Source organism: Sorghum bicolor, chromosome 8 (assembly GCF_000003195.3).
Source record: "Sorghum bicolor cultivar BTx623 chromosome 8, Sorghum_bicolor_NCBIv3, whole genome shotgun sequence".
Lineage (NCBI taxonomy): Eukaryota > Viridiplantae > Streptophyta > Magnoliopsida > Poales > Poaceae > Sorghum > Sorghum bicolor.
Window position 1 is genome coordinate 1,317,112 of NC_012877.2, and position 25,648 is coordinate 1,342,759.

At 40.4% G+C, this 25,648-nt stretch overlaps 2 protein-coding genes, 1 long non-coding RNA gene and 1 pseudogene across 3 annotated transcripts; 3 read left to right on the top strand and 1 right to left on the bottom strand.

The window, feature by feature from the left end:
- Window positions 12–2,840, top strand: LOC110429721. Its single transcript, XR_002446825.1, has 2 exons — window positions 12–750; window positions 2,492–2,840. It is a non-coding gene; the product is annotated as an uncharacterized LOC110429721 (long non-coding RNA).
- LOC8071422 (probable peptide/nitrate transporter At3g43790) lies at window positions 8,358–13,762 on the top strand. The gene is made up of 17 exons (XM_021446150.1): window positions 8,358–8,698; window positions 9,880–9,920; window positions 10,179–10,239; window positions 10,369–10,471; window positions 10,566–10,668; window positions 10,774–10,827; window positions 10,929–10,991; window positions 11,093–11,142; window positions 11,254–11,329; window positions 11,576–11,755; window positions 11,918–12,005; window positions 12,200–12,285; window positions 12,370–12,477; window positions 12,690–12,734; window positions 12,831–12,919; window positions 13,111–13,154; window positions 13,297–13,762. Exons 1-17 carry the CDS (start codon window positions 8,545–8,547, stop codon window positions 13,392–13,394), a joined length of 1,443 nt encoding a protein of 480 aa, XP_021301825.1. The 5' UTR covers window positions 8,358–8,544; the 3' UTR covers window positions 13,395–13,762.
- LOC8071423 (glutamate-rich WD repeat-containing protein 1) lies at window positions 14,370–18,564 on the top strand. The gene is made up of 13 exons (XM_002441684.2): window positions 14,370–14,566; window positions 14,690–14,743; window positions 14,979–15,085; window positions 15,190–15,268; window positions 15,885–16,058; window positions 16,182–16,280; window positions 16,494–16,662; window positions 16,853–16,956; window positions 17,040–17,179; window positions 17,268–17,340; window positions 17,750–17,862; window positions 17,970–18,087; window positions 18,222–18,564. The coding sequence occupies exons 1-13, from the start codon at window positions 14,513–14,515 to the stop codon at window positions 18,375–18,377; spliced, it is 1,440 nt and encodes a 479-aa protein (XP_002441729.1). The 5' UTR covers window positions 14,370–14,512; the 3' UTR covers window positions 18,378–18,564.
- On the bottom strand, window positions 18,841–24,349 carry LOC8071424 (annotated as a pseudogene).

Consider the following 25,648-nt stretch of genomic DNA (forward strand, 5'->3'; position numbering starts at 1 on the left):
CCTCTGGAGCACCGCGGCCGCCCCTGGAGCGCGCGCGGCCACCGCCTGGAGCGCGGACAACGGGCGCGCGACGAGGCCATCACGCGCGGGATAGCAACGGCGACGGTGCTCTGGAGCTTGTGGCAGCGCGCGGGGTGACTACGGTGAACGGACTGCATCACGTGGTAGAGAGGGACGGCGACAGCAAGGTCCCCAGCTGTGACCCCGGGCGGCGTTCCTCGAACTGTGACGGCAAGGTCCTCCACGAGACTCGATCCGCAGGCACATAGCCCTCAGCAACCTCCATGCTAGGCGTGGTTGTGGATCCACCACACGCCGTGGCGGGCCTCGCCGGCTCGCCCTCACCAAGTCACCAGCCACGGCATGGCTCGCGCACCACCGACGATGGTGGCCTGCCCAGCGCGGACAGTGCCTCCCGACGATGGTGTTACTGGCTCGGTATGGATCTTTCCTCCTGTGAGATTTCCTGTCCTGCATTTCTGTTATATGCATCTTTCTCCCTCTCTCAGTTTTTCTCTTTCCATCCTTTTGGCCACAGATCGGCAGATCTGCGAGGTCGTCAAACAGCTAGCTAAGGAGGCCACGACGGTGGTAGAGCATTCTGCGCGTCCTCATTTTCTACGCGTCTCATTTTCTACGCGTCCTCACTACTATTCCCAGATCCAGACTGGCAGCGGCTGCGGTGGCCAATGAAGCACCAGCGGCGGATCCTTGCGAGAAGGCTGATAGGCTCGTGAATGGCATACAGAGGTGTAAATCCCAAATTCAAAAAATTTTCTCATGTATGCAAATTTAGGTGTGAATTGCAATGCATTTGTGTAGTTTTTTATGCAATTGATAAGCTATTTTTTATGAATATTATTATTGCTTTTTAAGCACTCAGGGTTGTTGGCTTTGTATGTATATTTACTCAACTGATGTGCAATTAATTCTCTCATGTTAATTTCTATTAAATGGATTGATATATTGTTGTGCCTTCGTTTATAGAATACTTTTCTATTTCTAGATGACCCGTGTGCACTTAAGTGGAGAAGGTGAAGCTTATTAATTCTCCTAGCAGTAGTTTTATGCTTGCGTTAGTGTCTCCTATAAAATTGAAATCTTATTTTTTTTCTATGCTTGATGAGTTAGCTTTTTATGCGTTCAATTCATGTGTGTAATGTGATTTTAGCTGGAGTTGCTCTTAGGGAAGTATCTAGTCGGTTAATTTGCTTGTATGTATAGTTTTTTTTACGCATGGTTCATAGAGCATTTGTTTGGTCACTGGATTTGTGATTCTTGGTTGCCAATAATTATATTAGGATGCATAATTTTGATTGTGTTTCGTAACTCATGAGGATTTTGACCCTTGTGCACTTAATTGGAAAAGGTGAAGCTTATTAACTCTCATAGCAGTACTTTCTATGCTTGCGTTAGTGTCTGCTATGAAATTGAAATATTATTTTTTTGGTTCTATGCTTGATGAGTTAGCTTTTTATGCATTCAATTCATGTGTGATCTGATTTTAGCTAGAGTTGCTCTTGGCCAAGTACCTAGTCAGTTACTTCGCTTGCACGCATAGTTTTCTACGCATGGCGAGACTGTGTTTTAGACCTGATAAAAAACTTTTATTCATGTTTCTATGCACCCACTCGTTCAATTTGATTGTTTTTTTTTTTGCAGATTTAGAACATGACACATATCAATTTTGTGTGCTTGCAGTTCTTGATTGTTCAAGTTATTCATGCTTAGTTTGTAGGATTCTATGCTTAGTTTGCATAGGTTTTATTCATGCATTAGGTGAGTATTTTAGACTGTAGCTCAATTTTTATTAGGAATGACAGATGCACTAGTATCTAGGATTCTAGGTTAGATGCTTCATGTTTGATTATTCATGTGGAGATGCTCGATCTTTCTTGTTTGATGTCTTTACAAGCTATTAGCTTTTTATGCTTGCAATATATTTACATGTTTTTCTTGCCGCTGTAAGGTTTCTTTGTGTATTAAAACATGTTTCTATTCTTTGCCACTTTAAGGATTCTGTGCATGCTAAAAACATCTTCCTATGCTTTTGTTGTGATGTAGGATAGTTGTGGGTTCCAGATTTGGTTGGATTTTTTAGCAAGCATAGATTTTATGCAAGAAATCATAGTTTCTATGCAAGAAATCATAGTTTGTTGCATGATTTTATGCAAGAAATCATAGTTTGTTGCAAGAAATCATAGTTTGTTGCATGATGAAACTATGATTTCTATGCTTATTTTCCAGGTTCCTCGCCTATTGCACAAATGCCCGATATGCTGAGTTGCATAGGCCCTACACCAGTTGCTCAATATGCTTAGCTTTTATGCAAGATTGAAGAATTTCTTATGTTTTTATGACATGTTTAAACAATTTTTGTTGGAGCATATTGTTGGAGCATATTTTTATACATTATTGGAATGCAATTTTATACATTGTTAGAGCATATTTTTCTACATTATATTAACAGTTATTTATGCATTCTTGAAAGATGATGCAGTCCATGGCTGCGGTGCTAGTATGAAGCATCGGTGGCGGTTGGTGGCGTGTAGTTCACGGCGGCGGCGCTAGTGCGAATCAGTGATGGTGGTCGGTTCGATGGAAGATAGCAAAGGAGCAGCATGACGCGGCCAAGGATTTTTTGCATTTTGTTCGTTGAATTTAGTGTTCTTATGCTTGTGTGCATAAGTTTCTATACACAGAATGGAGCACTTCTATGCATTTTTGTATTCTTAATGCTTGTGAGCATAAGTTTCTATACATTGTTGGAGCAGGTCTATGTTGTCTCTATGCGACAATAAATTCACTTTTTATTCATCAAATTACTAAATTCTATGTAATGCCAGCACGAAAAATATTTAAGTGTATCTTGATCACTGAATTTACGAATCTGGTAGTCTATCACGTGCTATTTTTTCAAAATTTTAAATTTTTGAGAAGACGAGATCGTCTTTTATGTTTTATGTGTGCGGTTCTCATGTTCTATGTGTTTCTAAACATTGTTTTCTATATTACTTATGCATCCTCTCTAGAAAGCAAGGTGTGGTTGGACGCGGTCACGATTTTTCAAATGAATAATATGCAGAAGGGAGGGTTTTTACGTGACAATGAAATTATTCTTATTCACCAAACCACTAATTTCTATGCAACGTTGGAGCAAAAAACTTTTCTACGCATTTTGACTATTTGATTCTATGCATCTAATCGTCATCACGTGTCATGATTCAAATCACGGTTGTGTCAGATGAAATGTCCATCTCGCGGCTTTAGATGGTAACAAAATTAATTTTTATTCATCCAACCACTAACTTCTATATAATGTCAGCACCAAAAACTTTCTGTGCATCTTGGCCATTGATTTTATGCATCCAATCGGCCATCACATACCATGATTCAAAAGTCAAAGTTTAGAGGAAGACGAGATCATCTCCATATTTTTACACGTCCAGTCTCTATGTTTTATGAATTGTTCCTATGTTAGTTATACACCCTATAGTGAGGAGTATGATATTGGTGGAGGCAATTACAGTTGTTTCGTGGAATATCTATCTCATAGAGAAGTTTTTATGCGATAACAAATTTAATTTTTATTTACCCAACAACTAATTTCTATGCAACATCGACGTAAAAACGTTTTTACGCATCTTGATACTTGATTCTATGCATCCAATCGGCCATCACGTGCTATGATTCAAATTTAAAATTTATGAATTTTAAATTTTTTCAAAAAAATATTCACAATGGATCTTGAATCATGCACAAAAATATCAGGAGTTTAATGGTGAAAACCGTTTTTGAATCGAAAGCTTCATTGAGGAACTATTAAGAAAAAATGGACGAGATTAGAATGGATGCATACATGACTGCATGTGTCAGCTTGTGTCAGTACGTGGCAGGTGCAGTTAGGTGGAACGACTAACTCGCAGAAAGGTTTCTATGTGGTAACGAATTGATTTTAATTCATGCAACCACTAGATTTTATACATTGTCGGAATAAAAAACTTTCTGTGCAGTCTGACCTAGGATTTTATGCGTTCGATTGGTTGGGTCCCCAAGGGGTCCACCACCTGCGCGCATGTCAGCTCCGTAGTGAGTTAGATGGGATGGCTGGCTGGGGCTTCCAATAGCTATTTGTAGCCCTGGGCTCCCAATATACCGACCCTCTATATATATATATATATATATATATATATATATATATATATATATACGGGAGTAGTTACTCCCTATTTGTTTTGTATTACAGCTACGTCAATCCCCCTGCCATACCGGGTAGTGGATACTCGGAGGATCCAATTAGGCATGTGGCATGCATTTAACAAACTTAATTAATTAATTAATATATACACTGTACGATCGCAGCTGTAATTCGTTGCGGATGAGTATTTATTATACTTACTTTTTAGAATAAAGTATTTATACATACTTCATATTTTTTAGAATAGAGTATTTTTACATACTTAGAGTATTTTTACATACTTTTTGAAATAAAGTATGCATGCATACGCTAGATTAAGATAGTATAAGTGCATACTTGAAACCACACAATTGGAGTATATGTGCATTACATTCACGTGATATACTGTACTCATACAGGGGAGGACCTACGCCGGCCGTCATTCGCAGAGCCTGCCACCGTGCAGGCTGCCGGACATCATCAGCAGCTACCACAGGCAAAATGCAAGCACCGCGCGATCGTGCGTCGGCCGCCATCCTCGGCTTCCCATCGATACTGGGCCTTCAGATCTGCTGATGATGCGAATAGGAAGGAGGAGGCGCCATTGAAGGACCTTCACGGACCCCGTCGACTCCAGATCGGGTGCACAGGAGAGGGGGCTCGTCGTCGCGACCCGCTATGGTGTGGGGGCCATGCCGCCGCCAGGGGCCGCCGTCAGCGTGGGCTTGGATAGACAACCGTTAGGGGGAAGAGGCAGGTACCGGCCACTGCGGTCGGGCGTGGAGGGGATGGGCCGCCGCCGCCGGATTGCGGAGGCTCCGGCTCCGGCTCCCATGTGTGACTCCACCGGTTGCGGGGTTAGGGGCATTGCTCGCTTTGAAATACTTCGTATTTGGATAAGAACGTCGTATCGGCATAAAACTCGGATGACACTGGACTGGACCATATATCCTATCGGGTCTACTCATTTATTGACCCGCTAAGAACGAGTTAAAGGCAGGATTAGTAATATACAGGGTTTGGAGGAGGGAGTAACTACTCCTAGGGAGTAGGAAAAATTTACCTTATATATATATATATATATATATATATATATATATATATATATATATATATATATAATTCCTTTCTACACGTACGTGTAGTTACTTTCATCTTCAATAAACTACATTGTGTATGTATTCATACTTGTTTATCAGTTTGAGTATGTTTATATACTCATATTAAGATACTCTAGATCTTACCACACAGAATTTTTTCAAAAAAATTTAAATTTTAAATATATTACTAAAATGCCACTACTATATTATATACAATAAGTATAACCATATACTCTATGTATGCATGCATACTTAACATACATATCACTCTAGATGGTCTAGTATGATCATATACTTTGTCTATATATATTTCGTCCGGTCATATACACCTTAAATCTAAAGATATATAGATGAGAGTAACTACACGCGCGTGTAAAAAAACGCGCTATATATATATACTAATTAGTCTAATTGTAATTAACTTGTAAACCATAATATAAATGAAACTATTGTTTCAGAGTTTGGCAAATTTGGGCCCAGGGCCTAATAATATGTTGTTTAATTTTTCATTGCCCATTTATAGTTTTTATTAAGAGGTGGCCTAGTACGTCGGCCTGCAAACTTGCTTCTCTCTGTCGCGTCCCTCCATGCTCCGTCCTCGCGCTTCTCCCTGACTCCCTCAGTTTGCAGAGGAGGAGCCAAATCCTAGCTGGTAGCCGCCTTTATACTTAGGGTGTTTGCTTTGGGGTGATAAAATTTAATAGACACTGTATAGCATTTTCATTTTACCGTCTTGCAAATTATCCTTTAGCTGTTGTTTTAGTTTTGTAAATAATACATATTTAGTACTAAACGTTCAATGTAATGAATGATAAAAAAAATAAAAAAATTCTCCTAAAACCAAACAGGGCCTTATTCATATTACGAAGATACAAATTGGTTTGTCTCTAATAGCAATTTTTTTTAGAAAAAAAAAGCTTTATGTGATGAATACATGGAGTATGTGAAATGTAGACGAAGTATATGATCATATTAGATCATCTAAGGTGATATGTATGTGAAGTATGTATGCATATATGGAGTATGTGGTTATACTTATTATATAGACCACACTATAGCATTTTGAGAAAAAGTTAGGGTAACCCCTCTTGTTAAGCTTAAAAAATATTGCTATATATAATGTGTTAAGACTTATTTTTTTTGCATTCAATAATGTTTTCATAAAACCTATTATTAATTTAGGTGTGGAACTAAAAAATCACCTAAGAGCATCTTCAACAGATTAGGTAAAATTATATTCTAAATTACAAAATTTAGCCATTCTGTAAAATTAAAAAAAACATTCAAAACATAGAGTCCCACAACAGCCTTTGTATATATAGGATAGCTGGTGAGGACGGAGTGCTATCTATGGCAAATGAAAATTTAGGAATAGCAAAACTGCTATTTTAGCAAACCAGATAGCATACATGTTGAACTTTAATTTTTTACTTTAAAAATCTAAATAGCCTAGGTAATAGGGGATACCATATGTGTTGGAGTTTGCTTATACTTCCATAGTGACCCTAGGCGTTGAACTTGGCGAGCTCCGCCACTGCATGTGAAGGACTGTGTGAAGGCGAACAAGGTGCGTTCATGGGTGGGCAGGCCCTTGCCTTGGTTGAAGTGGTTTCTTCAAACTGCAAAGCGGGGTAATCTATTTAGGTACAGTAGATTACTCACATTTCTATCATGCGTGTTCATCTGGTTGGATTTGATTTTCTTTGTTCTTCTTACTTATTGTGGCCTTGTTTAGCGAAATCCAAAAACTTTTCAAGATTGCCTACCATATCAAGTCTTGTGGTATATATATAGATTATTAAATATAGATAAAAAATAACTAATTGTACAGTTTGCTAGTAATTTATGAGACGAATCTTTGATCCTAGTTAGTTCATAGTTGGACAACAAGTCAAATACAAACAAAAATGCTACATAATTAAATTCCAAAAAAAATAGATCTCAACAAGGCATGTGATTGTACAATGAACACTAAACCTTTCCATCGTATGCACACTGAAATACAATTGTGGAGACATCTATAATTTTTATAAAGCAAAATTCTACTATTTCTTTTGATATGCAAGGCGTCCACCTCAGTAGTCTACTATTAACTCACTCAGCAGTGTCCACTATCATTTGCTACTATCAATTTCTCTTAACATGTAAGGTGCCCACCTCAGCAATTTACTATCATTTGCATTAAAGTTTATTAACACAAGAATTATGATATCCACACCAGCAAGACACACTACTGTATCCAGGGGCTTTGCCCAGAGCCTGGGAGGCTCGGCAAAGGTAGTTTAGCTCTCGGCAAAGGCCCTTCGGCACATCTTTTATCGGCAAAGAGGTCTTTGCCGAGAGCTATCCTCGGGCTGCCGAGAGCCAAAACCCAGCTCTCGGCAAAGAAAAGTAACCGTTGCGGCTGACGGCGGCTTTGCCGAGAGCTGCCTGGCCAAGCTCTCGGCAAAGAGATATATATTTTTTTGAAAAAAGTCTTTGCCGAGAGCTTCTAGGAGGGCTCCCGGCAAAAAGATAAATTTTTTTTTGAAAATAGTCTTTATCGAGAGCCTCCAGGAGGGCTCTCGGCAAAGAAATAGATTTTTTTTTTTGAAAATAGTCTTTGACGAGAGCCTCCAGGAGGGCTCTCGGCAAAGCTGGGTATTTGGCCATGGTGAGAGCCCACTATGCCGAGAGTCTGCCTATGCCGAGAGGCAGGCTCTCGGCAAAGACCTATTTGCCGAGAGTATTTCTTCATCGTGAGTCACTATGGGTAAATTTCATGTTTGTCGAGAGGCCGATAGAAAGCTCTCGGCAAACCTCAAAGCTTTAGGCAAATCTAGTGTTTTCCGTAGTGACACATCATCCACTATGGATACAATCTCCATAATTATGTTAATAAAAGAGTTATATATTTATATGTCCCCTTCATACCTACGGCAACGCGTTATATAGACAAAGACTTGGCATTTGTTCGCTCCAAAAGAAAAAAATAAAAGTGGACTAGATAGCTTTCTTCAGTTGATCAGATCTCGTTTAATGATTTTTAGAAGTTGGAACTTAGCTAAGGCGTCGTGCAATATATAGATCGATCGGAAGGTTGTTGGAATGGAACACAACACACGGACGGCAATACAGGCACAGTATATATAGAGCTGAGGCAGCGCAGGGGAGACGTACTACAGCTTCAGCGGCTGATCAGCTGCTTCCGTATCAGTGTGTGGTGTGTTGGTTTTTGAGCAGAGCTTGCAGGCCAGGTGACGACCGAAAGCAGAAGAAGGCATCGAGATGAGCAGCGAGGAAGCGCCGCTGCTGGTGCCGGCGCCGGCGCCGGTGGCGGAGGGTTGCCCCGGGTGCGCGATGGAGCGGCGGAAGGCGAGCAGCAACGGGAGGATCCCCTACAAGGAGCTCTTCTTCGTCGGCGTCACCTCCCTCGCCTCATGTACGTACCAACCCGTATGTTGCATTGCATGCATGCATCTCCATCCATCTATACTCACCAACAACTGAGTGACTGACAGTGACTGACTGACAGACATGCTTCTGCATTATATTAGTGCACTTTCATTCAAACAGTATAATGCCATCTGGTCATCAACTGGATTTGGTTTAGTTCTTAACTAGACATGCAAATTTACACTCAGAGTCTCAGAGACAATTTACCAGTGTCACAAAATTCACACCGTACCTAGTTGATGAATAGCTCAGCTGACACAGCGTACACAAGCGGGCTTGGTTTGTGTTCTGCCTGCACTATAGCTGTTGATGTGCATGTATGATATGTATCGCACCTAGCTATAGCTAGTTCGGTCGTCAGAGAATGCTTGCCTCCGCCCCCAGCGGCCACTCGCTGCATGGTCCGCCGGCGACGGAGATGAGCGTCGCCGGAGACATGGACGACGGAAAAAACAAAAGGTACGGTACGATGCCAGCATGTATGTGCCTGCCCCACCTATGACAGGGAACTCAAACGCCTAACATGCATGCATATGCATGTATAGAAGAATGTTGCCAAGTACCACTGCCAAGATCCAAAAACACTAGAGGTAGGACCCATGTCGTCGTAGTAGGCTCGTAGCTGCTGCTCCTCGATCAACCTTCAGTCTTGATCTGATGCTTCTAGCGGAATATAATACTAAATTACTAATATATGTTATAACATTAGTGAGACGATAGCTGTTCATAGCGAAAAAGCAAAGGCTGAAACTCCGCATACTTAATTAATCCGTCAGAAAACTTGTCTGCATTATATTTCACCTAAGATCCATGATAACGTTCATGCATGTATACAGTATATTCCACTCAGGCTCAGAGGAGCTGACGAGGCTCCCAACAGGAGCCCATGGTACGTGTTGCTTTAATTTTACTAAAGAGGAAGAGGTAAATTTCTGAAACAAAAGATTGTGCAGCAACTATTAGATATCTTGTAGTGAGAGAGTGTCACGTTGAGACTAATAACGAACATGCCTGCCTACCTTTCTGATCTCTGCATGCATCATCCTACCTGCATGTGCTTTACTACTTTTTACTAACACATCGATCGGTCGAGAACATTGCGGCGTTCTCAGATCTGGCTCTGACAAAAGTTTTGTTTTTTTTCCTTTGCTTTGTGCCTTTTTTCAGCTTTACCAATCACGTGCCTCTTCCCCTTCCTGTATTTCATGGTATGTCATGTCCTCTTATTACCTAGTCACTAATGTAGAACTATGCTACACTGAATGTGTTCCAGTCTAGCTAGGCTTGGGTCTTTGCAAACATGTGCATGTGCATTTTGTTGTGAGGATATTATATTTCCACACCCAAGCAGTTTCCTCAGTCTGAAGTCACTCAACCTAATGCCATCATTAACTTAAATGGATCATTATGTTGTCTTGCTTATGCTCATTAGTGATCTCTCTTATCCCACTTTTAATTTCATATAGGTAAGGGACTTCCACATTGCTAAAACAGAGGAAGATATTGGATTTTATGCTGGTTTTCTTGGTATGGTCTTCGCCTCATCATCGATTTACAATTTAGACACATATATGTTCCGAAAATGGAGTACAAATATTGTAGAAAAATAAAATAAAAAGGTGAAATACTTATGCAACTGTTTCCAACTAATTGTAGCTGCATCATACATGGTGGGCAGAGGCTTTTCTTCAGTTTTCTGGGGCATTCTCGCAGACCGAATTGGACGGAAGCCTGTCATCGCATTTTCAATCTTGTGTGTGTATGTATTACAGAAATTCCAAGTGTCAGGATTTGTATTTCTATATTGATGCAGAAAGACTCAGTTCATCTATCCACGTGCATGCGTTTTGTAGGGTCATATTTAACACACTATTTGGTCTAAGTACAACGTATTGGATGGCAATTGCTACAAGACTTGTGTTGGGTGCTCTAAATGGCCTACTTGCCCCAATAAAGGTACTTCCAAATTACCAGTTTCAATAAAGTCATCTGCTAGATTGAACTCATGTGTTTAAAAAGAAGTATGGTGAATGAAGTTACATTTGTAACAAACCATTTCAGGCATATTGCGTTGAAGTTTGTCAACCTGAACATCAGGCACTTGGACTCTCAATTGTAATCTCATCAACCAAGCTCTTCATTGTTTACCCACATTATATTTCATTGTTTACTCTTTGATTTTGAAGATTAGTCTAACTGAGTGTACTTCATCACAGGTGAACACGGCATGGGCTTTGGGTCTTATTGTTGGTCCAGCTCTTGGAGGTTACCTTTCACAGGTACCAGTTCAAAAAGAAAAGAAGAGACAAATAAAAATGTCTCATTTGGAATTTTCATTAAAAATGTCTCATTTTCTTACTTCAGTCTCCATTTTTCACAGCCAGCTGAGAAATATCCTCGCATATTTTTCAAGGATTCTGTCTTTGGCAGGTAAATCATCCAAATGCAACACATATTGTCCATTATTACGACATTACAAATTGCTTGGAATTAGTGATGCACACTGAAGACTATGATAGCTCAATTAATTGGATTTTGCAGATTTCCATATCTTTTACCCTGTCTAAGTGTATCAGTGTTCGCTACAATTGTCCTGATAATCTGTGAATGGCTTCCGGTATGTAAATCTTTAACCTCACAAAAGCTCTTCTCATTTAAATTTCCTTTAGAAAACACTAACACTAGTACTTGTTACATTTTTGCCTTTGTGTACTATAGTTTTTTTTCCTCAAATAATAAACATAACATGCAGCATGTGTGCGCTTCCCATGATGCCAACTACATTGACTATATTACAGAGGACACTATATTATGTTGGGACTATATTTGTTACATTTAAAATATTACTGTGACTATATTACAGGAGACTATACATAAACATAAAGTTCCCGAAATGGACACCAGAATAATCAAAGCCTTGCCATCAGAAAAGGGTTATTGGGAAGCACCTCGCAAGAAGAAGAGTTTGCTCCAGAACAGGGCTTGGATATCAACTATGCTACCTTACTGCTTTTTTAGTCTTCATGACACAGCATATAGTGAGGTACAAAAAATCATAGTCTCTCAGAATACCTGTTTTATTTAGCATATTGCTACTCAGTGGGGGGATTTTAAATGATATTCCTCATGAGTTGAAGCATCTTGTCTGTCTAGTACTGCTTTAAGTACCTAATTTCATCTTGTAATGTACATCTTTCAATACTAGATACTTTCCTTATGGGCTGTGAGCGATCGGAAGTATGGCGGCCTTAGCTTCTCAACTGAAGATATTGGTCAGGTTCTTGCTATGGCAGGTATTCCATCCCTCTGCCCTCGGACTCATTGCTGAATTTTATTTATCCATGAATCTCAAATTTTGCCAGTATGGTGTGCGTGTGTGCATGTATAGACACTGATTTCAGGTGCCAAGAACATTTTCTGTGAATTTTGCCATCCCTCTCCTTTCATTTTCTTTAACTGGGGCTTTAATTTCCTCCCTACATTTCAGGTGCTAGTCTTCTAGTATACCAGCTTATCATTTATCGCTGGGTTCATAAAACTCTTGGAACAGTCAACTCAGCACGTATTGCTTCTGTGAGTAGTCACCTACTTCTTAAAAAAACAAACATAAAAATTATATTCATGATCATAGCTTAAATTTCAACTGTGGTGTTGCAGGCTGTGTCTATACTTGTTCTTGCGACTTATCCCTTTATGACATACCTATCTGGAGTGAAACTTTCCTTTGCTCTTCATTCTGCAGCCATGATGAGAAGTGCTCTTTCAGTAAGCCTTTTTCTTTCATTGTTTCTTTATAGTTTTTTTTATCAAGAATTGTTTCTTTATAGTTCAAATTATTAAATCATAACTTACCGAACAATTTATAAGCTAAAGACTTCTTTTCTAGGGATAAAGTAGTGGCAAATGAATAGAAGTAGTTTTCCATAATTTTGATGATATGTTTAAGTCTACATAATCTTATTTTGCAACATATACAGATCACTGTCAACACAGGAATTTCCCTTCTACAGAACAATGCTGTGGTACGTATGAAGTCAAGTGAATCATTTCTTGGGTTAGTATGCTTATTACACACAAATCAAACAAAACAGTGTAATATATGTGAAACTAAATTCCAGTGCCAAGAACAAAGAGGCACCGCAAATGGTATAGCGACAACTGCAATGTCATTCTTCAAGTCAATTGCTCCAGTAGGTGCAGGGGCCCTGTAAGTAAATGTTTCCATCTCTCTATTCCAAACATTACATGGGTATAGTGTTATGTTATTTTTCTCACCAATCATTTACTGTAACCTGGTAGAATGCTCTTAGTTTCTGATGATGGATATATGTGTCCACTATCCAGCATTCAGACAGCTAACTGTTTATTCTAAACTTTGAATGCCTATGGGCCATACAGATTCTCATGGGCACAAAAACGTCAAGATGTTGCTTTCCTGCCAGGTAAACTATCAGTATTACTGTTAACTTGCATCAAGATCCATTTTTAACTTGCCACCTTACCGTTCAGCACAAATTTGTTAAGAGTAGAGAGGCAAGAGGAACTTGTGTATACTCACCCAATTTGGTTTTGCTGAATGTGCAGGTGATCAGGTGGTTTTCATGGTGCTGAATCTGGTGCAGCTCCTTGGGCTGATATCCATCTTTGAGCCCTTTCTGGTGTTACCTGCATTACCGGAGTAGTCGTGTTAAAGGCTGGAAGACATTATTATGAAAACGAATGTTGTACCTTGGGACATATCTACAGTTGATCAAATATAAGAAAGACAAAAAAGGAATATTATTGTAGCCAGTTGTACACTACTGAAGACGTCTAATTAGTCCAAAAAATAATAAATGTCTGTCTAGTTAGCAAACTTGATCCGGTTGTCCTATCACTGAGACGCAACACGCATTTTCCTAATCAGTCTTGGAAGAATCCAAGAGTCCTGAGCTTCTCCTTATACAATTCTGTTCTGAAGCAGCCATCTTCAGGTTGCCCGATTTGAAACTGTACATTGGAAAAAAGTTCAGACAATCGATTTGCTCTTCATTCTAGCAACCTTCAGGAATTTGTGTGTGATGTGATGCCTCTTTTGTGACATAAAAAAATGTTGCTTGCTAACCAGGAATTCAAGAGCCTGAATATTGGCACCTCCCTTATCTATATCTATATATCTTATGAAGACAAACCCCACTAAGCTAATTTTCTTGCACCTCCTTGTGCCACGTCATCCTCCACGTCTCCTGCTGCCGCATGCAATTAAGTGTCCACTCACAAATGGTTTCAGTAGTGGATGCAACTACCTACACATGACCACGCATGCATAATGCTAGCAATTATTGTCTCACGTGACCTCCTCTCTTTCTCTTCAGAAACTAACTACTAAAACTATATATAGACGACTCACTAGACTACAGTGAGGCCATATTTATATTCTCCCTTCCTACCCACGGCAACGCGCGGGGAATCCTCCTAGTATTTTTATATATGAAACATTATAACCATGTTTTTAGGGAAAAAAATCGAGCTACTATATAATCCTCATTATGGGCTGGAATGCTCTAGCAAAAGGCTTCCTGGGCCTGGAGTGATTTGCAGGCCAGTAACGTCCTCCTGGCCCACCCAGAGCCTCCCGGCCCGTCTAAACGGAGGGAACGCGAAGCTTTCTGCCTAAACGGTGGGGTTTGGACGCTTTAGCCACGGCCGCCGCCAACACCGAGTTCCAGAGTCGAGACTACCGCCCCTCCGCCGCCGCCTCTCGCTCCCTCGCAGTCGCAGCTCCGGCCGCCCTGTTTTGCGGTTGATTTTGTTTCCCCTCATGGGTCGCACCATCAAGAGGGCCAAGAAGGCCAAATCCAAGAAGGCCAAGAAGGTACCGTACCTGATAGATAGTGATAGGATTATTTCTGATTGTTGTGGTTTCATCTTTCTCCTGAATCTCTCCAGCGTGTACTTTGCTTCACTTGACTAATTCTTCCGTACTTCTGGGCCGCAGAAAACTGAAGCGTCCTCTTCGTCCAATCCTGCGGTTGCCTCTGGCCCGGCTAAGGTGAGGAAGGATTTTAGTAATAGTCGGTCCTATTATGTGCGGTTTTCCCCTTCGCGCAGCCGAGATAGTGGTGTTTGCTCATAAAGTTGCGCCTAAATGAATCGCCTTTTCTGCTTAGAGTTTTCGGATTGTTTCTTTTGTATGCTTAGAGTTTTCGGATTGATTCTTTTGTATAAGATGATGCATATTGTTTCAGTGTGTGAGCTACACTGAACCGGTCAGTGCTTCGTTTTAGGTCTGGCAACCGGGTGTAGATGCACTGGAAGATGGGGAGGAGCTGCAGTTTGATCCTGAGGCTTACAATTATCTCCGAGGTTTTGGCATTGGCTGGTCTTGCTTGAGGTAAAGTTTATCCTCATAGGGTTTCCCCCCTCGTTTTGGTGCTTATTACTAAAGGAGTCAGGGCAATATTATCTGCTTTCAATTAATAATACCTTCCGTTGCAGTTTTGATGTTGTGCGTGATCAACTTGGACTCGTCCGATCAGAGTTCCCTCATACATTCTATGGTGTTGCTGGAACGCAGGTTGTGTTAATCTTTATGCCTTCAAAACCTAGACATTGTTTTTTCGCAAGAACTAGCCATTTTTACTATCAAAAGTTGAATTGCTTTTGATGTCTATCACATAGTGTCTTTTTGTTATCTAAATTATAACTTTACATGAATTTTAGTTTTGTACTGTTGTTCCTGTTAAGGTGTTTTGGATTGAAAGTGTGACATTGCTGATTCTAAGCTCAGATGGACAATGCAAGCATAAATGTGATAGGCTTTGTTTGATGTATCAAACTTACTCACTGGACATTTCATCTCAAAGGAATGGCATAAGATTTGGTGTAATTTTAAATATCATTTCTGACAGTAAAATTTAGTTTCTCTCTCTGAGTTAAGAGCTAAACTCATGTCGTCACATTTATATCATGAATGTGGCTAGAAATTCTGGTGGATTGCAAGTGAGTGAATTTGGATTGTTAAAAGATTTATACAAGCATAAATGTGCCATCTTTGTTTGATATATCGATCTTACTCTCTGGACATTTCAGCTTAAAGGAATGGCATAATATTTGGTGGAATTGGAAATAATCATTTCTGAGAGTACACTCTAGTTTGTCTCTGATCAAGAGTTAAACTCATGTTTGTTCAGGCTGAGAAAGCTTCATGGAATTATATTGGCGTTTTCAAGCTTTCTAACATAAGTGGGAAGAAGCGGGAACCTATACCAGCTTCAGCGGTTGATGGTGACACTGATGTGGATAGCGACAGCAGCAGTGATGAAGAAGATGAAGAAATTAATGAGGATACAAAGCCCATCCTACATGTATGTTTTTTTTATTACAGAAATCACAACTCTTGACTTAGCCACAAAAATAAAGTTTTTTTCAGTATTAACAAGGTATGTTGATGTAGTGATGTTTTCTGTTGCTATATTTGAATGTACCAGCTAAAAAAGGTGGCTCATGCGGGATGTGTAAACCGGATACGCTCAATGACTCAAAAACCACATATAAGTGCTACGTGGGGAGATACTGGTCATGTTCAGGTGATTCAGTTCATAGCTCATTCCTTTTTCATCTGCTGTGATCATTGGCTACCTAAACCTATACATCATTTCCCTTTTTCTAGCTTCCTAGTGACGTTATGGATCTTATATATGCATATTCTATTTCCTTTGAAAACCTTTGTCCAGAAACAGAATGCACCATGTTGACTCCTTTGTGCATTGCTAACTGATCTCTGGTTGCTAAATATACAGGTGTGGGACTTGAGCTCCTTCCTTAATTCTTTAGCAGAGTCGGGGGCAGATGCACCCAAAGAAGATGACATAATCCACAAACACTTACCCGTGAAAGTATTTAGTGGCCATAAAGATGAGGGATATGCCATTGATTGGAGTCCACTTGTTACTGGAAGACTTGTTTCTGGTTTGTATCTGATCTTGCCCATTTCACAATGTTTGTCATCTGCTGTAATGTTTAGAATGTTTCCATAGTTCAGAACTTGATGCATCATGTGGTTCCCTCTGTTGCATATCCAAAATAAATCATCAATATCATTTAATTTCGTGTATAGACATCCTTAATTTTCACATGGATTAATGTTTTCTCTATGCAGGTGACTGCAATAAGTGCATTCACCTATGGGAACCAACTTCAAGCAACTGGAACATAGATGCAAACCCATTTGTTGGACACTCTGCAAGTGTTGAAGATCTACAGGCATGCCACTGAATGATGTATCTATCTATTCATATGTTTCCTTGAATGTGATCGTCTCAACTTGAATCACTATATGCTTGCAGTGGAGTCCCACAGAAGCTGACATATTTGCCTCTTGTTCTGTGGATGGTACGATATCAATATGGGATATACGTACAGGGAAGAAACCTTGTATTTCTGTCAAAGCTCATAAAGCCGATGTGAATGTTATCTCATGGAACAGGTATGTCGAGTGGGAAACTTTATTGATTTTACTAGTACTATTACTTCTGCTGCGTACTGTTACACACATTTTTGACCTGCTTTGTCAGGCTTGCTAGCTGCATGATAGCTTCTGGGTGTGATGATGGCAGTTTCTCAGTTCGTGATCTTAGATCAATTCAGGTATTTCTTTCCTAATAAATCACAATTTTCTATGCTTTTGAGTTTCAGGGATGTTGATATTTTCACTGTCTTTTAATAATTAATTAATTTCAAGTTGGGTTTCTATTTGACACTGTAATATATGGGGAAGAAATACACATGACTGGGTGTTCTTAAGATAAGCTATGCTTTTGCTGCTCTATTTTGATGTTAAAGATATCCTACAGTAGATATCGTTTTGTTACCGTTAGTATGTAAACAGTGTACTGTGCACAAATCGTTGCAGCTGACTTCCACGGTAGTACCCTTGTTGTATTACACAGATTATCTTCACATATTCGGCAATTAGTACTGCTGATATTACTTTTGGTCTTGTACTTTCTTAGTATATCATGTTAATCTTTTCTTGTGCTCTCTATCATACTGGCAGGAGGACTCATTGGTAGCACATTTTGAGTACCACAAGAAAGCAATTACATCTATCGAGTGGAGTCCACACGAAGCATCATCATTAGCTGTAACATCTGAAGATCATCAACTAACGTAACTCACTCTTTATCTTCTCCCATTCATGTTTTAGATGCACTGGATTGCTGAGAAATGTCATGTCTAGTATTTGCTGATACCTCTCCTGAATTGTCTGGATTTAGAATCTGGGACCTTTCATTGGAAAGAGATGCAGAAGAGGAGGCTGAGTTCAGAGCAAAGATGAAAGAGCAGGCAAATGCACCTGAGGATTTGCCCCCACAACTTCTCTTTGCTCATCAGGTAGTACTTCTTATGATGGCATTGGAAATTAACCAACTTATGGCTTTACCTTTTGTGGCTGTATCATTTTCCTTGCACAGTTTTGTTGCTTGTAAAGAGTGAATCACATGACACTGACTGTTTTGTATGAGCAGGGCCAGAAAGACTTGAAAGAACTGCACTGGCACCCACAGATACCGTCGATGATCATATCAACGGCAATTGATGGATTCAACGTGCTGATGCCTAGCAACATTGATACAACCATTCCTGGCAACACTGATACAGCAATGGCATCTGCTGAGCCATAAGGCGTTTCTGGTAGCACGGCTCCCAGTTTGTAATTCCAGGTTTATGCAGTGGTGTATCCTGAGTGTAGTTCGTATTTGTGTTAAGTGTTATGCTGTTGTGTTCAAGCATGATGAGAAAATTTTGGTTGGCTGACATTCTATGAGATATAAGATTTAATATGTGCATGCTCTTGCGGTTTTGCCAGCATCTTTGATGGTAGTTGGCCCATCATCTATCAAGTTATCAACCGATGGTTGCTGCATGATAGCATAGACAAGAAGGCCGGCAGCCTTCGTAGAGGTTGGTTAGCGGTCTGTTGCCGGCTTTGTTCGCTTTGGAAAAATCGGCTGCAGATTATTTGTTTATGCTGTTTTTTTATAAGAGACTTCATTGCATTTAGGAATAACGTACAGAGAGGAGCCTAAAAGAAAGGCTCCCAATTTATAGAGACAAGCCTAAAAAATGAAATGATGACCAAATACAAATATCAATGGGTTCGCCCCTATTTTTTTTCCTCATTCAAAATGCATGGGAAGTGCCAGAAACTGGGGCAGCATAGAAAGAACATACTTGGCTTCTACACTTCACAGTTTTCTGATCATAGTATTACAGCTTACAACATGACTCATAGGCATATAGATTTACAGAACTCACCATATTCACAAAACCTAGTAACCTACTGGATAGCATAGGCTTCATCCCGGCTACAACGAGCACTGCAATCTCTCAAAATGCCAAGCCAACCACCGGTACATACTACATACAGAGCGCAGTTAACATAACTGCTGACCCAGACTACGAAATCGGAATCTGCTTGGAAGATGGGACAAATAGTTTGCCATCTTCCTTCCCTAGTGGATGCTAAGAAGCAGGTTGCATTTGCAGATCTTCAGATTTCCAGACAACGTCCTTTAAGGTCTTGGAAAGGTTCTTGTAGAACTGCAGTAAATAACAGTTTACACATTAAGCAATACAGTACATATTGTTCAAAGGAAAGGTGCTAAATATCTTCCCAAATAAGAAAAGGCACTGAAAGAAAAAATACAAAATTATGAATTTCAGTAACTTCTTCAGTACATGAAATACACGTGTTTCCTTCATTGGCATGATCTTTGCATGCATGGTGGTTACCTTTTGGAATTCCAGAGTGTCACCTTTTGCTTTCCTGACTTCTACCATATGAAGTGAGGGTGCAACTTGCAGTATCTGAATGAAAAATGCATAATAAATGTTAGGCACAAGAAGTTTGCTTAAAATTATTTGCAGTTCATGGTAATTTTTTATTACCTCAGTAGCAACATTGAGGTTTCCCTTCCTCCCTGCTTTTACTTTCTCAAGCCTCAACTGGTCACACGATAAAAAATAACTTCAGAATGGCGCAGAAAGATCTTTCCAAAGCTTTTGTACTTATCAAGAAGTCAAGACTTCAAGAAAAATATCCACACAATCAGTTATTATAGAGTTGCAGGGAGGAACCTTGTAATTTTTCTTCTGAACACCAAATCCTAGAGGTTTTGCAGCTTCCTCAATCTTGCGCACAATTTCTTTTGGTGGACATTTTGATGTGAACCTTGTTTCTCTTTTGAATTCCTGCAAAGGCAATTATTACAAATATAGGTAGAAAGTATACAAGGGGAAAGTTGCAGAAACATGACAGGGGGAAAAATAAACTGAGAAAATAAATATAAAACTTTCAGAATCAATTTATAATCACACAGTCAGGCATATAGAACTATTCGCTTGTAGCATTCATTTAACTCTTTCCATTCACTAGCTGTAACAAAGGAAATTCAAGTGCATATAGAGGAGTCAGGAGCATCCAGGGCTATGTCCTTAGAAAACCATGGTGACTTAAGCTTGTCAAGCATTTCACTTTATCAAACATTTCACTTTCAACATTCCAGGTTACTACTTACTATAGAGGAGTCAGGAGCATCTCATACCTGCTCTGAGTCAAATAGGTTCCCAAGATTTAGGCCTGCTGACCTTGAAATCAGTTCAAATGCATTGAGAACTACTGGTTCTTCTTCTTTCTTCTCTGTCACGTGATGCTCCTGAATGAGGTCAATAACAATTTCGAAAAGTAGCCTGTAAGTAAAATCTGTGACATTTTGGATGACATAGAAAATAGAAATGCACCATTTACTAACTTCTGAATCATTGAAGACAGCATCCACATCATCCAATGGTGTGTCATATTTCTCGTCAAACTCCGGGCGCTTGTAGCCCTTTTTGAACCATTCATCCTCCAGTATTTCAGGGATTGTTATTCTCTGCCATGGTTTACCAGAAACATTAGACTGATGTTATGGAGCAAGATAGAATTATAAAGGCTCATCCTTCAAACCAGACTCAGCACATCCTCATGTTGAAGATGAACCACAATCCAGTTGCAACTTTGCCTCCTCGACTGGAAGTTGCAAGTCTTTCCTCACACAAATAGTTTCATTTCGATATATGCATGCTATCTATATACTTTCCTAAAAGAGAACTCCGGTTTTTTAATCCCCCCAAATACATCTATCACTGGCTATGTGCTAGTAAGTGCAATAGGGACTTAAGGTTTCCAAAATTCCTAGATTGTTTTGGTAGTATTTTATTTCGAGCAGCTTTTGTGCTCTTGCATACCGTCATTGGATTTGGATCAAGGATTCTTGTTAACAACCTCTTGGCAGGGAAAGACGTCCATGGTGGAAATGTATATTCTGCATTCGATATCTGCCAAGAATGGAAGGATAAAGTCAAATAAGAGTGAATAAGCAAGGCTACGTCAGTGGTCTTAAATCTGTGCAATGCTCACTTTCTTATACAGCGTCATAAGATTAGAGTCCTCAAAAGGTAAATACCCAGCTAGCAGAACAAACAGGATAACTCCACATGACCACAAATCAGCCATTGCACCATCATAGCCTTGGTCTTCTAGGACCTACAACAAAGGTGATCAGAATATTTGAACTAACATAGTCCTAATGAAACACAGCTGAATAAAATCGGTTATGGGTTCACTTTATATTGTTTTCTGTCATTCTGTGCATTACCTCTGGTGCAACGTAGTTTGGAGTCCCACAAGTTGTATGCAGCAATCCATCATCCTGAACAAAAAAAAAAAAGGAGACAAGGAGCTGGCTTCAAAGTATGTAATGGAGTCTCAAAACTTTCAAACATCAAAGGCTATAATTGTCAATTCATAAAAAGGTATAACTTTAGACCAGTTGTTAATACAAGAAGTCATTACCTTGATTTGCTGAGAGAGCGCACCTTCAGATTTCCATATGAGTCAAGCAGTAAATTCTCTGGCTGCAAATATCATGGTTTAGATTCTGAAATAGAGTTACCCTTAAATAAAAAGAAAAAGGAACACACAGAAAATGAACGCACTTTTAAATCCCGGTGGTACACACCCCTGCTATGACAATAATCAACTGCATTGATTAACTGTTGGAAGTATCTCCTTGCCTCATCTTCCCTCATTCGACCATGGTTAGCCTGTATGATGACGAACACACAAATTCACTGTTAATTAGAGAAATTTTAAGCGTTAAACTGAAATTTGTGGATACTAGAATGGACAATGTGCATGTCACTTACAATTGTGTCAAAAAGCTCGCCACCAGTAACATACTCCAACACAATGTAGATCTTTGTTTTACTTCCCATCACCTGAATATTATTGAAAACATTGACTTGCCAAAGATTAGTGTTGTCCCTAATGGAAGGAAAATAAGCATGCTAAATGATTACAGCCAGAGTATCTGACTTGGCTCTTTTCTGACTGAAACCTTTGTAAGATCAAACTGGAATATTATGAAGGTATGACAAATTTTTTGCATTACCTCATATATGCGAACAACATTAGGATGCTTAATCAACTTCATGGTCGAAATTTCCCGCTTAATCTGCATTCAACCATGTAGTTTTCTCATCAGCAATATAATTAATTCCACCAACAGCCACTAAATGAAGAAGTAATGAAGACACTAAAGGGGGAACAGAATCTGAAGGAAGGGACCATATATAATCTAGAAGATGTGAAACATCACCAAACCAAACATTAAAAAATGGCACAATAATTCAGAGCGTGTGTACTTAGAAAGTGACCTGCTCGACCATCTTGTGCCTGAGGACTTTTTCCTTATCTAGGATCTTGATGGCTACGGGTTCTCCGGTCTCAGTGTTCTTGGCGAACCTGACCTTTGCGAATGTGCCTTCACCTATGGTTCGGCCGAGCTCATACTTGCCCACACGTCTCTTCACCTTGGTTGCACTCATTCCCTGCCTTACTGCCTTTTTGAAGTCGATCTCAGGAGGATTCTACACGCAGCTAGCCCAGTGATTTCAGTGTCCTGTGGGGAAAATTGTACAGAGATTGTTATCAGGAGGATTCTACACGGAGCCCAGTGGTTTCACTGTCCTGCGGGGAGAATTTTACAGAGACTGTTATACTACAGCTGCAGATGAAAATGACAAGCTGATACCCACCTTTTTCCTTGAGGATAAACACGATGAGAAAAAACTAGGCAGCAGTCGTTGCACGAGTTCAATCAGGATTTGTGGTGCATTCGCATGTAGTATATTAGTTTCTTATTATCTCAGATGATGGATGAACATTATTGACGACGGACCTGCAACTAATTGAATTGAATAATGGATCCAGGACTGATGAGCCAGCCCACCAGGACTAGTCTAGTTTCCAATTCACACTGACACTGACCCACCCCAACAAGTCAGAAAAAATAGCAAGATGGATGACTCAGTGTTAGCTACCGAAAATCTTGTGAAATCCAATATAGTATAATCGGTCGATGAACAAACAGACATCATGTAGGAGTATTTCCTAAAACAAAAGAAGAAGGGATGGGCAATTGTAAAATAAAGGAAAAATAAGAAAGACTGGAACATTCTTTGGATCTGGACTGGGGCAGCACAGAGCAGAGGTCAACCGGCCACATGGTGCCTCCGAAGAAGCTCTAATGTTGAATATTCGTGATGGGGAGGCATATTCCAGGAACTTGCCATCAACAACATGCTTGCATGGTGAAGGAAGCTGCAAGGAACATCGGGTTGGAACAATGGTGGGTGGTGGGTGGGCGGGTGGGTGGATTCAACCAGAACCTGTAATGGTAGCATGGGACTCATGGCAGTGAATTGGGGAGGGGAAGATGATTAAGAAGGCAGCAGAACATACACCGAACTCTGCATACGTTCCCTCATTTGTAATGTCAGATCACAGATGAATGAATGAATCAATCAATGGACACAATGACTGATTAATCGCACAAAACGTTGGGAAATTCTGAAGTTTATTTTTTCTGAATTATGTAGGAGGAGTCAAAACTCTCAGAAGGTACTGAATATTCTGTCCCTCGATCGACTCGAAACACACGGACACACAACAAAGCCCCAAGAAGTAAAGTGAAGACGACAACACTGGGGGGAAGAAGAGAATGCGTCATGATAGATCCAAGAGAAGGGGATGGGGCGAATCCCAATGAGGAAGCGAAGCAAGAGCAAGACGACATTTGGGGCTTCCGAGCTTGCGCTCACACGTACAGTACAGGCACACAATTTCCGTCAGGAACAAACAGAGAACGCAGAGAAGGGGAGACAACGAAGATGAGGAGGAGGAGGAGGAGAAGGAGAACTTACAGGTAGCTGTAGCTGTAGCTCTCTGCTCTCGGCCGCAACCTCCCAGCAGTTGGGAAATGCAGGCAGCAGTGCCGCTGGCGTCGATCTCTTGCCTCGTTCGATCTCGACCTCCTCCTTCGCTGATGGCTGGCACTGAAAAAGATCTCTGGAAACGGCCGTTGGGGCGAGGAAGAGGCGGCTGGACGCTGGAGTTGGGAGGTTGGGAAACGGCCCCGTGCCCTTTGGCTCGGCTCTGCTTCTGCTTCTGCTTCTGCTGGGTGAGATGTCACTGGATGGATGCAAAGGTAGCAGGTAGCAAGGCAATGGATATGTCTGATGGGAATTTTGCAGATGCAGACATGCAGGATGCAGCGGAGAACAGACTACAGACAAACGAATTCCAGCCAAGCTTTTTACAGGGAAAAAAAAAAAGAAAGAATGGGGGGGCTGACAGAGGCGGAGCCCACGGAGGCAGGCACGCCGAGGCTGACTGACTGTGACTGGGCACCACACCAGCACGGCTGCACCACCACCACCCACGTTCTTCGCCGTCGTACGGCTACTGCAGCGGCAACGGCAAGGACAGATCCAGATCGCCGGCGCCGGAGGCCGGACGGAAGATGCCTCTCCGTCCGCTGTCCGCTTCCGCTCGGTCTCCGGCAACCCTCATGCTCCTCCGGGCCGTGCCGCCGTACGGATCCGCATGCATGCACAGTCCATCCACAGATGCCGATCGAGATGCCCTGCGCTGCACGCCTACAGTCTTTTTTTTTTCTTACTGTATGTGACGCTACTCATTGTTAGTTTGGCTGATAAGCCATGTTAGCTGATTTATTGTGAGAGAAAAATATTGTGGTTAGCAGATTCGGCTGATAAGCTCAAACGAAAGGCGTTAGTTCACCCTTAAAACCAAAACCTTTTCAAGATTCGTCGTTACATCGAATCTTGCGGCACATGCATGGAGTATTAAATATAGATGAAAATAAAAACTAATTACACAGTTTGCCTTTAAATCGCGAGATGAATCTTTTAATCCTAGTTACTTCATGATTGGACAATGTTTGTCAAATAAAAACGAAAATGCTACAGTATCGTTTTCCAAAAAAAATTAGAACTAAACAAGGCCGAGGGTGTCTGGCTGGAAGTGATAAATTTTAACAGGTCTGTAACATTTTTGTTTTATTTATCAATTAGTGTCTAATTATAGACTAATTAAACTCAAAAGATTCATCTCGCAAATTATCCTCTACTTTAGTTTTTGCAAATAGTATATATTTAATACTTCATGTATGTGTTTAAATATTCGATTGGATGGATGATAAAAATAATCTCTTGGGCCCTATAAATAGTATATATTTAATACTTCATGTATGTGTTTAAATATTCGATTGGATGGATGATAAAAATAATCTCTTGGAACCAAATAGGGCCTTACAGTCTTTTTTTTTTTTTACTATACTGCTCAGTCTTTTTCTTCTTTTTACTGCATGGCTGCACTTCCCTTGAATTTCTTTGGGTTTTTATTTAAAAAAATCGATGAAAAGGTACTATCCACTAGTACTAGTAGTACTGCTTACAATAGGCACATGCATGCCGCACCTCACCACAAATCTGATCCGAAACGTGCTAGTGGGGCCGCTGCCAAGTTACTAATGGTAGTACTAGC